This window comes from Carlito syrichta, unplaced genomic scaffold (assembly GCF_000164805.1).
Source record: "Carlito syrichta isolate Samal-C Ts95f unplaced genomic scaffold, Tarsius_syrichta-2.0.1 Scaffold314788, whole genome shotgun sequence".
Lineage (NCBI taxonomy): Eukaryota > Metazoa > Chordata > Mammalia > Primates > Tarsiidae > Carlito > Carlito syrichta.
The window spans coordinates 657,831-672,666 of NW_007258884.1; the positions used below are offsets into that span (position 1 = coordinate 657,831).

The 14,836-nt window shown below is 40.7% G+C and overlaps 1 protein-coding gene across 3 annotated transcripts in view; it reads right to left on the bottom strand.

The window, feature by feature from the left end:
* The window catches only part of RNF175 (ring finger protein 175), a 45,992-nt gene that overhangs the window by 12,287 nt on the left and 18,869 nt on the right, over window positions 1-14,836 (bottom strand). For all 3 annotated transcript variants that reach the window (XM_008071909.1, XM_021719520.1, XM_021719519.1), the window contains 3 exons: window positions 8,873-9,027; window positions 4,470-4,577; window positions 217-337 (listed from right to left, as the gene is read on the bottom strand). In XM_008071909.1, the coding sequence (XP_008070100.1) occupies window positions 217-337; window positions 4,470-4,577; window positions 8,873-9,027 (384 nt within the window). The remainder of the gene's footprint in view (window positions 1-216; window positions 338-4,469; window positions 4,578-8,872; window positions 9,028-14,836) is intronic.

The following is a 14,836-nucleotide window of genomic DNA, read 5'->3' on the forward strand; positions in this document are numbered from 1 at the left end:
TAGCACATTTTTAATATCTTTTTTTGACACAAGGATAATCCAGAAAGCAATTGGACTAGGTGAACCAAATAGTACCAAAGGAAATGATAATTAGCTTATGGTAATAGGTAAGTCTATTTCCTTTAGACTTACCTATATCTGAAAATGGATGCAAATATGTATGATGAGAATACTTCTCTATGTGTCATAGTTTTAAGGAATGAAAGCAACACTTACCCCCATGGTAGAAGCCATATAATCTGAGCAGATTTCAGCAAAGTCTCTCCCCATTACGCCATAGTAGAGGCCATAAAACATAGATATAATGCCAAAATTCATAGAGTCTCTAGCTTTGATTCTATTGAAAACAACAGAAAAAAAAAAAGATGAGAATGTGGCATACAGGAACAGGGAAGGGCAGGAACATGGAAAACACTTCCTGTCACAGTATTTCAGAGAAACTTGTGGGGCTTTTTTTTTCTTTCAGTTACTTGTTTAGTTTTTCTTTCTCTTTTTTTTAATAAGTGAAGGAATTAACAATTCTCTAAATTTCCCTAAATTGTACCACTTAGTGGCAAGTGGACAGAGGAATTCTTGAGACAATCTTCACATGCTTCTTAGGACTACATGCTTAGATAAGCTGGCTCTAACGTGTGGTTTCAAGCTCAGCTGCACATAGAAAGACCTCAGCAGCTTGTAAAAATCTCCATCTCCAGGCCACACCCCAGACCAGTGACATCAGTCTCTGGAAATGGGCCCTATTTTTTTTTTTTTGAGTTGAAGTCTCACTCTGCTGCCCAGGCTGGAATGCAGAGGCACACTCCCAGCCACCGCAGCCTCGATCTGCTGGATTCAGGGGATCCTTCCGCCCCAGCCTTCCAAGTAGCTGGAACTACAGGCATGTGCCACAACACCTGGCTAATTTTTTGATTTATTGTAGAGATGAGGTCTCACCAAGTTGCCCAGATTGGTCTCTAACCCCTGGACTCAGGCAATCCTCTCGTCTTGGCCTCCCAAAGTACTGGGATACAGGCTTGAGCCACCTCGCCCGGTGGACCCTATTTTTTTAAAGTGCCCCAGACCCCAGGTGATTTCAATGGGCAGTTAATGTTAAGAACCACTAGAGCAATGGTTCTCATTTAACCCTCTCATCTAATCCTAAACATATATTAGAATCACCTGAGGAGATTTAAAAGCATATCAATGCTTGGGCTCACCATCAAGGACTAGTTTAACTGGTACAGGGTAGTGACTGGAAAGGAGTATTTTTAAAGAGCTTGTCAGGTAATTGATTCTGCAACATAACAAGAGTTGTGAAGGTCTGCTACAGAGCTTAGACTTTATAGAATGCTTTCTAATGATCTTTTCTAAGAAATGTTTGAGATAGATATTATTATCCCCACTTTGCATGTGCAAACATGGAGACTTAGAAAAAATTACTTGCTTGACATGACAACTGGTCTGCAACAAAGCCACTTGGGAATATTTTGCTTTCATGCTTAGTTGCTATGTATTAATTGAAAACAATTTTTTGTAAGTTGAGTCATATTTCAAATACACTAGGATTCTTTGTGATGACCCCCCTCCTTTTTTTCCCTAAGAGAAAGATCTCTTTTAAAAGTGAATAATTTGTCTCAAATTTAATTTATAAATCTTAATCATTGAACATTTGATTTGCTATATCTGTAAAACAATTCCAAATACCAGCAATGAATCTGGGTGGGTCTGATTGATTTAGGGAAGGGAGCAGAGTGTGGAAAAGCATTGGATAGTTTTCTCTGGAACTTTCTTCTGGTTGCTTCTGTGTTCTGTTTATTAGGCAAAGAGTTTTGTAGATTTAGAGGGTACAGGACTTGGTGATGTGAACTGGAGTTCCGATACAAGCAGTAGCTTCGTCCTTTCTGGATTCTCCTGGGCATATTTGAGAATTAGGACAGTGGGGAGTGAAGATTATTTTCTCTCCGTGTCCAGGGCAGTATGTATTTATAATTTTATTGATAAAAAGTATAGTAAAAACTTGTGGTTCCCTAGAAGAAGAATCTTAATACAATGGCAATCAACAACTGGTAGTGAAAAAAATAGTTCCTTTTCAATTTAATGGATTAAGTTCTTGGTGTGGTTCATTGTAGGAGAATTCAGGGATAAGGATTTTTTTTTCTTTTTTCTCTCTTTTTTTTAATGGTAGGGATAAGGATCTTAAAATCTTATGAGGTAACAGACTTGGGACAGCTGTAGTCCGCAGTGATTTCATAAAAATCCTTATGAATATTTTGACATCTACTACAATAAAGCAATATAGATAGTATGCTAAAAAAGATATTATCAGTGTCTTTCTATATCTTAACGTAGCAATAATAAATCTGGACAATTACTTTCTACCTCTTTCTTGCTAGAAGGGAGAGCCCTTCCCCCAGGGCTGACTCTCCATCCAATTGCCTTCTTTATTTTATGAGAAAAGGGTTGCTGATTTCTTTTTTTCAATTTCTGTTATGGCTGCAGAGAGTCCAAGTTACTTTGATATAAGAGATATTCTGGAGGATTTGTATTTGAGCCACTTTTCATAGCTGTGTGGTGTGTCTTAAGCTCTCTTCCCAGAACACAGGCTGCTCACCCTGAGCTCTGCCCATGAGAATGTCATCATCCACAGCACATCCCAGCAGACACCTTCTTTTTTCCCCCATTTTTACTTTCGATTAGGGGGTGCATGTGTATGTTTGTTACATGAACATATCATATACTGGTGGGGAGTGGGTCTCAGGTGCAATCACCTTCTTAATGGGAACTCAGTTCTGGGCCAAAGAAGAGTTTATCCTGATTTCCTTCAACTCCTGGGAGACCTTCTGCTCTCTTACCCCTTTACTTCGATTTCCATTTCTAAGCACTTAGTTTCCTCCTTTTCCAACTATTTCCAGCAAAAGAGGTCTCATGGATATCAGAAACAAAATTCTAGAAAGCAATCACAAATGTAATAGTCACAAATATCATTTTACATTTTCTGGTAGGCACATTTAAAAAGTAAAAAGAAACGGTGAAAATAACCTCACCAGTACATTTAAAATACACTCATTTCAATTTATAATTGAAAAAAAATTATTTTTTCACGTCTTTTTTTTTTTTTTTTGAGTTGGAGTCTCACTCCGTCACCTAGGCTGTAGTATAGTGGCATGCTCACAGCTACCCCAGCATTGACCTGCTGGGCTCCACCGATCCTTCTGCCTCAGCCTTCCATGTAGCTGGAACTATAGGTGCATGCTACCACGCCTGGCTAATTTAAAAAAAAAATTTTTTTTTATGTAGAGATGAGGTCTCACTAGATTGCCCAGGTGGGTCTCAAACTCTCAGGTTCAGGCAATCCAATTGCCTCAGTCTTCCAAAGTGCTGGGATTACAGGCTGAGCCACCGAGCCTGGCCTCATATAAGTCTTTGAAATTCAATGCATATTTTACACTTACAGTACATCTTTTTTTTTTTTTTTTTTTTTTGAGTTGGAGTCTCTGTCGCCCAGACTGGAGTGCTCTCGGCCACCGCAGCCTCGGCCTGCTGGACTCCGGCGATCCTTCTGCCTCAGCCTTCCAAGTAGCTAGAACTACAGGCATGCGCTACCACGCCCGGCTAATTTTTTGATTTACTGTAGAGATGAGGTCTTGCCAAGTTGCCCAGGAGGGTCTCAAACCTGAGGGCGCAGGCAATCCACTCACCTCAGCCTCCCAAAGCGCGGGATTGCAGGCTGAGCCACTGAGCCGGATTTACAGTACATCTTATTTTATATTTTAAGTGCTCAACAGTCACATGAGGTAGTGGCTACTGTATTGAACAATATAATTCTAGAAGTTTTAAGCAAGAAGATACATAAAAGGAGATCTGGATACTTCAGAATTTTGTGGAAGGGAAATTAGAGGTTTAGTTTGAATTACTCTACCATGAGTGTAGGCCCACTTTCAATGGTGCTTTTTTTTTTTTTGAGTCAGGATCTCTGTTGCACAAGCTGAAATACCGTGGTATGATTACGATGATCACAGTTCACGGCAGCCTCAACCTCCTGGGCTCAAGCTATCCTTTCACCTAGCATCCCAAGTAGCTGGGACTACAAGCATGTGCCACCATGCCCAGCTAACATTTTGATTTTCTTTCTTTCTTTTCTTTTTTTTTTTTTTTTTTTAACAGAGATGAGGTTTTACTATGTTGCCCAGGCTGGTCTTAAACTCCTGGTCTCAAGCAATCTGCCTATCTTAGCCACCCAAAATGATAGGATTACAGACCGGTCAATGGTGCTCTTTTGAACTCGCAGATCAAGTTAGATTATCTTTAAAGCTCCTAATTAAAACAATAGTATTTTGTAGGGTATACCATTTTCCCTTTTCTATTGGTTTGCTAAATGACAAACTATGTGTGGATATCTACACTACAAAACGTGTGCATGGAAAATTCCAGGGCCAAATGCTCCCAGAAAAAGAACACTTACCTTAATTGTCTTAATTAGAGATACTTACTTGAAAAACAGATTGAATCCACACATTGTAAACATGATCACCAAATAACCCATAACACCAAAAGCATAGCTGAGTTTGTAGATGAGAAGAAACCATTTGTAGACCAATCTGTGGAGTAAAAATGGGGATTATACATAATATTCTCATGTTCTTAAAACACAGAACATGAGAATATTATGAAACATATTCTCATGTTCTTAAAACACAGAACATGAGAATATTATGAAACATTTCACCTTTTTCAGACATTGTCACAAGTTTTTAGTTTCTAAAATTCTATTTATTACATAATATACAGAACATAAGTATATATATAATATCAGTTAAACTCAATAATAATCCATAATTTTTATATAGTAGCAACAAACCACATATAAATAGTGCCATCATGCACATGTGTTTCTGTGCATATATACATATGTAAATTCCTTTTAATTTATCTAAGTCCCTCAGGTAAAAATGGTCTTCAGGAATGACTACACTTCCTGGGACCCCTCCCTCCCATGATCCCCCTTTTCATTTGGCCCTAGGGTTAGCCTTGTGTGGTTTTGGCAGGAGTGCCTAGGAGGAAAGCAAAAAATGGGACGAGAAGTTAAGGGGGAGACCAGGCCTCCTCCCCCAGGAGTTTTTCTTCTCTTTGCTATGCTACCCTTCTGCCCCCATCCCCAGTGCAGATATTACCAATAGTGGGCCCAGCTCTCACCCTATCACCTCTCTACCCAAGGAGCCCTCCCCTACCCCGGGGGATGAAGTTAAAAGGGAGCCTCGACCTTGTTTTCTTCTGCTGTGTAGATGAGTCCAGTGTGTATCCCAGCTCTCCCCGTGACTGGCCCAAGGCCTTCCCTTCTTCCTCTTAGGGTCTAAGGAAGTGAATGAGGATGGAGGGCAAGTGGAGTGGATCTAGGAGGAAGCCCTCTGCTCAGCTGGATTTCTTCTTCACTGGTAGTTGGGGGCTGCATTCCTTCTTCACTGGTAGTAAGGGCTCTTGGAAAAACTACAGAAAGGGCCACGTGACAGCTCCATGCCTGGGAGACCATGAGAAGTCATTGGGAGCCCAAGTTCCATCTTGGTGGGTCACAGCAAAAGGTGGTAGACGAGGAAGAAGCTGGGGGCTGATCTCTGGTACCCAAAGAAAATATGGGGGCCATTGGAATGTTGCTCATGAGGTGTGCAATGGCAGGAGGCCCTATTTGCCTCTCAGCCCTCGTACGTCCTCTTCAAGTCCTGCCTTCCACCCCAAACCTCTTTCGGAGTCTCATCCGGAGATTCAGCCCTACCCTCTCATCCTCAACTCAAGCCCTACTTTCGACTCTCTCATCTTCCCCAACCTTCTCCCTCTTGGAGCCACTGTACCAAGTGCTTAAGACCTGTGACATTCCTGGTATAAAGCTTCCATATTATTTTAAAAGCTGCTCTATTTCACTGAGTTCCAGTCAGAAGCGACCCCCTGAACACTATGGGTTAAACGGGGTGGTGGGCTAGCCTGAGAACATCACTCCTGTAGTGAAATGCTTTCTCCTCTTCAAGCAACTGACACCCGGGGGCCACCTGTGCCGGCTCCTTTTCCACTCAGGTGTGCTTCTGCCCCAGGGAGGGGTGGGCAGGGATGAGTGATGCTGAGCCAGAAACTTGCAGGGCTGCACAAGTTGGCTTAAATCGCCATGAGGCTGTGGCGCCTCCGAAGGGGGCCAGAGAGGGTTTGTAGGCTCTTTCTGCCATATGACTCTTGAGCCATTGGTTCTTTTGATTTGTTAGAGCTGAGCAGCTTGGATCATTGCTCAGGGGAGCCAGATCGAGGTGGAAATTTATATTGCAAAGGGATGATGGAATAACCGGCAAGCTCTCAAAGGGTCTCCTTACATCTCCCTCCAACACCAGAATGTGGCTTCCTTGACCTCCACACATACTCAGCGTACCACCGCCCTGCTGTGAAGGGCTCCTTTCAAAGTTGTGCCTGCAGGGTTCTTAAACTGCAGGGTTTTTCTGTGCAAAGTGGTGTGTTGATTTAGCTAAGCCACAGTGTGCTGTGAGTGCAGGGGCTTAGCGGTCAAGTAATCTTTGGTCTGATTCAGGATATTGCTGCGTACTGCCTATGGGACTTTGGTCAATTTTTTGGCATTTCTTCCCATGACTGCCTCATTTCTACGGTGAGGATGATAACTCTAGCTCCTACAGTTGTTCTGAAGATTATGTGAACTAATGTTTTCATGTTTAAGAGACTTGGCACATTAAATACTCATTATGTCGTATCATTGTTATGGATGTGTTAGTTTCCAAATCTCATCACCTTTCTACCTATTGGGGGCAAAAGTTTCCAGGAGCAGGAGAGTCCAGAACTTCTTTTGCTACTCAGACCTAACACTGTGAGGCAGATAAGTCAGGCAAGAGATTGCGTAACTGCTTCAGAGCAGCCTCCAAATGGAAAGCTTGCTTTGGGATGGAATTGATGTGGTCAAGCCCAGCTCTTTGTGGCTAGCATGTGGCCTATTTTTGAGCCTGAACTTCACTGTTGACAGACAGCCCAACTATAGTAGAGGAGAAACCTACTTCTCCTTCTCTGGTTCTCTGTCCTGCATCAAGGACTTGGTACGCTCTCGGGGAGGAACAATGGGCTTTGAACTATGCTGCTGCTGGAGACCACTGCTCTTGGGTCTGCTTTCTGTACCAATGCTGATTTCGTCACTCAGTTTTCTTAGCCAGTAATGAAATCCTCTGCTTCCAAAAGGGAGATAGCTAAGAGCGACACATGGACAACACAATGACTACGTGAAGATCTGTAAAGATCCTGGGGCCGACCACCCTCATATACAGGGGCTCCTTTATCCTGTTTTTCAATAAGAGGTCTACTTAGCCTCTCACTGTTTTCTCTTCCAGTAGCAGCTGGTTTTGCTTTACAGTGTCAGTGGAGCCTCTTGGATCTTAGACTGTCCTGTGGGTCTCGGAGCTGTACAGGCAAGAAGAAGCTGAGTGGACATGTTGTGGGTATGGGGGGGACAGGTCATGGCACCTTGGCCAGCTGACAAAAAGAAGCCACAAAGGGTAAAGAACAGTATTTGGGTATTTCTTGTAATAAAGTTCCTCTGCATCGAGTGAGCTTATGTGCTCAGAAACATTGCCTTTAGCTAGGGCTATTCATTATACAGTGGAAAAGTGAGCCATTCCCATTGGAATGCAAATAGATTAACATGCAGAGGATAAAAACAAGTACATTTTGATTGGTCCCAAACTCACAGCACTTTCACAAAGCTTAAATAACTTAGAATATTTTGAGAAAGAGTACCACATGATCACTTTACTGATGGGTAAGCCAAACCCTAAAAAGCTCTCTAAGATCCCAAAGTGGCCAGTTAGAAGGTCTCCTAATACCACCCCAACAAAGTTTTTCCCAAAGTAGAACTAAATTAAAATGCTCATAAACCTGAAGTCATGTGTTTGAACTTCAGTTTTTATCATAACATTTATCTGATTTTTCTCATTGCATATTTTTTCTTCTTCAAAGTAAAAGGAAAATTTTACATTTATCATTCTTATTTTTTAAAGAGGATTTAAACAAATATCTAAATGGCTAAATAATCATAAAAGTATTTAAAATGTACAATAGTAATAGGAAATCTTGGATTCTGATCTTTTTGGAGAATAAATCATAAGCTCCACTGAAATACTTCTATGATTATTTAGCCCTTCAGCTATTTTATATGCACATGCCCATGGAACAAGGAAGACAAAAGCAGGCTTGGAGACACTATATGATTAGAAGCACTTTGGAAAGATTTGGGAATGATAAAATGTAATTATATATATTGTATATATATGTATGTGTGTGTGCATGTGTATGTGTGAACGCACATATATGTATGTATATGTGTGTGTGTATGTATGTGTGTGTGTGTGTGTGTGTGTGTGTGTGTATTATAACTCTCCAGAGGTTGACAATGGGGATCAAAGTGGTCATTGGAATATTAAAGCATCATTTTTATGAGAGTGATAAGCTGCCCATTATTCAAGATTTATTTGATATTTTCAGATTGAAATACAACTTTCAACTCTTGCTCTACTTTAAAATGTGTGTGACACAATTTAGAGTGGAATAAAGCAAAATGCTGAGCTAAAAATAAACATGCAAACAGTGCTCTAGAAATTTTAAACAACAGTTTCACTTCTCTTTCTCCTGGCCTTCACTAGCTGCTGTTTGAAACAGTAAATGTTATAGGCATGTCTGAATCACCATTAAATATGAAGAGAGCAATAGAAGTACAGTTAATCTCCCACTAGTTTTGCTACCAAAGGTCAAAGATGTATAAAAGAAATGTAACATCCCCATAATCCAGGACAATGGAAACCAAATATACTTTTAATGTTTAAAATAAAAGGGATCATGAGAAAGTAATCAATGGAATACATACCGTGGTGTCCTTCCTGAGAGGGGTTTCCTGGTAGCTCTGAAGAGGATATAACTGGTAATAATGGAAAACATTCCCCACATGGACAGAAAACGCCACCAGTAAAGTTTTATTGTGAAATACAAAGGGACAACCCACATCTGCAACAAGGTAACCAGCTGTCAGAGAAATGAACAGAAAGTCTCTTTTAATAACCAAGTCTCTGAATGGCCCCTTCATTATTAAATGAGTCAGAAGCTCCTCTAGGGAGAACTACCTACACCATCATGCCTACACCACACAACTGGTTTACCATCATGCCTACACTACATAACTGGTTCACTATCACACTGTAAGCTGCTCCTAGACACACCAGGTGATGAAGAGAATTGGCACAATTATCTGAAACTTAAAATGGAAGATAATTCAAAATATCCATCTTCTGCCACTTTCTTTCATCTATATCAGATGAAAGCCATTTGGGACCTCAATGGCTATATGATTTTGGAAGAGTTGTTGGAGTTTACTTATCACATAGTTATCATCCTGAGTATATAAAAGACTGATACTATTTCTTTTCTTTACCTTTACATTATAATAAAAAGGGGAGGCTCAGCCTGTAATCCCAGCACTTTGGGAGGCCGAGGCAAGTGGATTGCCTGAGCCTCCAGGTTCGAGACCTGAGCCTCCAGGTTCGAGACCAGGCGGGACCTCGTCTCTACAATAAATAAAAAATTAGCCAGACTCTCTTTTGTTGCAAAATTGGGGCTACCAATGCCCGTACTGCTTCTCTGTGCTGACTGAGGTGAAAAGTGAGAGCACATATGGAAAGCCACACTGCCCTGTAGGAGCCAAGGGGCTGTTGTCACCATCATGTGCCTGTGTGAAAGTGACAGCAATGTAAAGGAGGAACAGGAAGTCAGAGTTTCAGAGCAGCTCCTGGGATGTCTCTGTCTGCTGTCCCAGTGCACTGTGCAGGGTTTCCTGTTCCTCTGTGCATAACCCCTTCGTAGTCTATGCTATTGACGTGAGTCCAAGCAGCCTTCAGAGGGTTCTTGAACCCGAACCCATTTCCACAGGTCAGGGAGCAGGACATACTAAGCTGATGGGCTGTGGGTTACTGATGTGATATGGTTATTTTGTAGCCATACTCCTTTTCAGGGCAGGTCTAATACCAGTTAGTCACTTCTCTTGTGAAAAACAGGCAGTTCTAAACAATAGCAGTAACCTTTGTCTTTTATGTTTTATCACATTCAGGCTAATCACCTATTACTTGCTCAGAATGAACACCAGGGGAATGGCAAAGAGGTGTTGTCTCAAGTGTGGATATTAATTAATTATAGTTAATTAACTGCAGTGCTCTGCTGAGGATTCTGAGCCAGGATCCGGGATCCGGGTTCAGAGGTAAAGAGTCTCATGATTGGTTAATGACGTCTGCCAGTGATGTGGGAAGAGTTGTTGGAGTTTACTTATCACATAGTTATCATCCTGAGTATATAAAAGACTGATACTATTTCTTTTCTTTACCTTTACATTATAATAAAAAGGGGAGGCTCAGCCTGTAATCCCAGCACTTTGGGAGGCCGAGGCAAGTGGATTGCCTGAGCCTCCAGGTTCGAGACCTGAGCCTCCAGTTTCGAGACCAGGCGGGACCTCGTCTCTACAATAAATAAAAAATTAGCCAGGCGTGCTAGTGTGTGCCTGTAGTTCCAGCTACTTAGAAGTTGGAAGGATTGCCAGAGCCCAGCAAGTCGATGCTGGGGTGGCCATGAGTGTGCCACTGCACTCCAGCCTGGGCAATGGAGTGAGACTCTAACTCAAAAAAAAAAAAAAAAAAAAATTGGGGGAGGCTTAGGAAAAAAGAGTCCATGTACATTGTTGGCTCCTTTAATAAGGTCTTGGTGATAGTAGTCTACAATCAACAATGTAAACTCTTTGACGGAACTTCAAGATGTAACTGAAAAAGGCAAGGCCACAGCCATTCTTCTCTCAATGTCAGATGAGAAGACAGCTCTCAGGCTCATCATTCTCCTTTTCTTGCTGAATCCTCTTAAATCTGAAGTCTCAGAGTTGCTCAAAATCTTCTTTCAGAAAACTTTAGAGTTGATAGCATACATATACATTTGAACAAAAATACACATGGGGAAAGTAGGTAAATATTCAGAGTTCAGGAAAAAAATCCCATAACCGATTTTTTTGTTTTTAATTTCAGGGAAAAGTAAATATTCTTTACTCCTGCTTGAATTAGTCAGGCTTTAATTTTCCATCCTATTTTGTGAGTGTTTTCAAAGTTGATGAATAAGTTAGCACCTTCATTTATGAAACTGAGATAAATATGCAAACACAGTAGAGAAAACAGGTTTTACTTAAGGAAGGAGTAGTTTTCATGAGGACCCGAAACCACACTAAGTAATCAAGACTCAAGATAATGCTTACTTTAGCACACATTTTTGGCAACTTTGACCCTCTGCTATCGAAAATAATAGTGTGTAGCCCCTTAAAAAAACCTCTTCAGTATTTTGGTCATTTATTTTCTGTAGTTGATTTTGGAGAAAGTTCTCTAGCATAAATTGTACATTTGCTGACTTTTAAAAGTTTTGACAGTAAAGAAGGAAATGAACATGGACTCTATCTTTCAAAAATTGATCAATTGTCATTTGCATGCTTCACCTTTCTATTTTAAGAATTTGATTTATTATTACATTTTCTCATAAAAATACTGGAGTCTCTTTAAGTAAAAAGTTAAATTGGCTCATTTTGATTCAGTAGATCTACAACTATGCTCTTATATTTTGTACTTTAGATCTAAGCCAAAATTTGTAAGACTAATCCATTTCCTCAAATCCATGGAGTTATAATCTATGATAGTTTGGCACTATGGTTGGACTATATTTTTATAAAACTGGATCTCTCCCTGTAGATCTGTAAGTATGAACCATTTCTAGAAGATCCCAAATTTATCTTACTTGTTGCCTGGATTTAACTAATAGTGAACAACAATGTTCAATGTGTAGACATTAACTTTAAAAAGTAGGCTTTCAGGATTGGATTAAGATGACTGACATGAGGCAGCTAGAGTAAACCAAAATAGAGAGAGTTTCCTCAGCACCCAAAGAGGAACAGGACCAGCAGCATGACCCACAGCTCATCAAAAAAGTGATAATAACCACAGAGTGCCAAAAAAAGAGGAAAATTCTTCAACTTGGGCTGGAACTAGTCACACTCTTGCATGGATCACCACAGACAATCAGCAGCCTCCAGACGGGTGAGTGAGAGGAATTCAGGAATTCTGTACTGCTGCTGCAGATTCTTGGAGGGCCCCTCAGCCTTATGGGACTCCAATCCCTTACAGGAAACTGCCTTACCTACAGCCATGCTCTGCCAAAACCCACGTGGAGCGGTGCAGCCATGACCGCCATAACCCAAGGAACTCAATCCTTGTGTGACTGCTTTCTTAGCCAACCAGGGAAGGGACAGGCTCTAAGAGCAAACTGCAAAGAAGCAGAGTTCCTGGCTGGGGTGGGTTGCTGTGGAGACACCTGAGGCCCCCCTGCCAGGCTGGCTGCACTTTGACATTCAGAAGGCAAATTGCCTGAGGCCAAGGCAGGAGCCAAGTGGGACTCATTGCCATAGCAACTTCTCACTCCCCTTGTAAACTCTTCTGTGCCTGCTCTGCACAACAGCATTACCCCAGTAGTCTGGGGCTCACTCCTCATCACCACTGGGGTAGCCAAGAGGGCATACATGTGGGCTGCTCCTCTCCCCCCAACCCTTACTCCCTTACACTTCCCTCAAAGGCTTACAACTGACAGAGAACTTGGGTGATCCCTAGAGCCCTGCTCTGTAGTTTGGCAGGGCACTTGCTTGGAGCAACACTTGCCAAGGAGAACCACCCGCAGCCACCATTGCAACTGGCTTTTCCCCACAAGTGCCACCTCCTGGCTGGAGGTCAACAGCACAACTACCGCATCGGATATAATACCTCAGCTCTGGGTAAGGCCTGATCCCAGACCCCAGCTAACACCACTTGCCAAGCCACTCTGGCCACTCAGGATGCTGTGAACCAGTGCAGGTATCCAATACAAGACTGCCACAACTGACAATTGAGAAACTCACCACACCAAAGCTATATACAACCAATGAAACACTACAGTGTCTATGTCAGCTCCTGCCAACCTCAAATAAGAGGAAATAATCGATTCAAATGAGAAGGAACCAGACAAATAATGCTGACAATATGAAAAAACAGAGTTATCCAACACTCCTAAAAGACCACACTAGTTCTTCTGTGATGGACCCTAACCAAAATGAAATCTTTGCAATTCCAGACACAGAATTCAAAAGGTATTTTAAAATTGATTAATAAACTTCAGGAAAAAATCGAAAACCAATAAAAAAAAACCAAACAACTATTCAGGATATGCATGAAAAATTCTCCAAAGAAAAAGACACCTTAAAAAAAACAAGTTGAAATTCTAGAAATGAATCATTCAGAAAAGTACAAAATGCAGTGGAAAGTTTTAACAGTAGGCTAGAACAAGCAGAAGAAAGGTTCTCAGAACTTGAAGAAAAGGCTTTTGAATTGACCCAAGTAGACAATAAAAAAAAAAAAAAGAATCAAGAGAACGGAACATAATCTCCAAGAAATGTGGGATTATGTAAAACATCCAATCCTAAGAATTGCAAGTGTTCCTGAGGAAGAAGAGAAAGCAACAGGTTTGGAAAACCTATTTGAAGGAATAAAGGAGAAATACTTCCCTAGCCTTGCCAGAAATTTGAACATCCAGATATAAGAAGCCCAGAGAACCCCCAGAAGATTCACTGCAAAAAGGTCATCTTCAAGGTATATAATCATCCAGTTATGCAAAGTTAATGTGAAGGAAAGAACTTTAGGAGCATTGAGGTAGAAACATAACTTATAATGGGAAACCTATCAGACTAACAGCAGACTTCTCAGAAGAAACCCTACAAGCCAGAAGGGAGTGGGGCCCCATCTTCAATATCCTTAAACAGAATAACAGCCAGCCAAGGATTTTGTATTCTACAAAACAAAGTTTCATAAATGAAGGAGAAATGAAGTCTTTCTCAGATAGGCAAATGCTAAGGGAATTTGTCACCACTAGACCAGCTCTACAAGAAATACTCAAAGGAGTTCTAAATACTGAAACAAAAAGTCAAAATACACCAGTAGAAAAATGCTGGAAATCACGAAGCTCACAGGCCCTGTGAAACAACAATACAATAGAGAAAAATAAATACACAAATAAAGCAACCAGATAACAATCAGTACAATTAATGGAACAGTACCTTACATATCATTATTAACTCTGAATGTAAATGGTCTCAATGCCCCCCTAAAAAGATATAGATTGGCAGAATTGATTAAAAAAAAACAACCCACAACCCAAATATCTGCTGTCTCCAAGGGACCCACTTAACACACAAAAACTCCTATAGATGCAAGGTAAAGGGGTGAGAAAAATATTCCATGCAAATAGAAACCAGAAACGAGCAGAAGTAATCATTCTCATATCAGATAAAACAGACTTTAAATTAACAATAGTACAAAAATACAAAGATGATTATTATACACTGATAAAGGAATTAATACAATGAGAAGACATAATAATTTTAAATATATATGCACTTTATACCAGAGCACCCAACTTCATAGAACAAATTCTACTGGATCTAAAAAAAAGAGATAGGCAGCAATACAATAATAGTGGGAGACTCCAATAACAGTGGGAGATCTGTCATTGGCAACAATAGACAGATCATCAAGGCAGAAAGTAAGCAACTAAACATTGAAGTTAAACTGGACCCTAGAGCAAATGGAACATATATCTATAGAACATACCACCCCAAAACTATAGAATACACATTTTTCTCATTAGCAAATGGAACATTCTCCAAGACAGACCATATGATAGGCCACAGATCAAGTCTCATCAAATTAAAAAAATCTAAATAAAATCAAGCATCTTG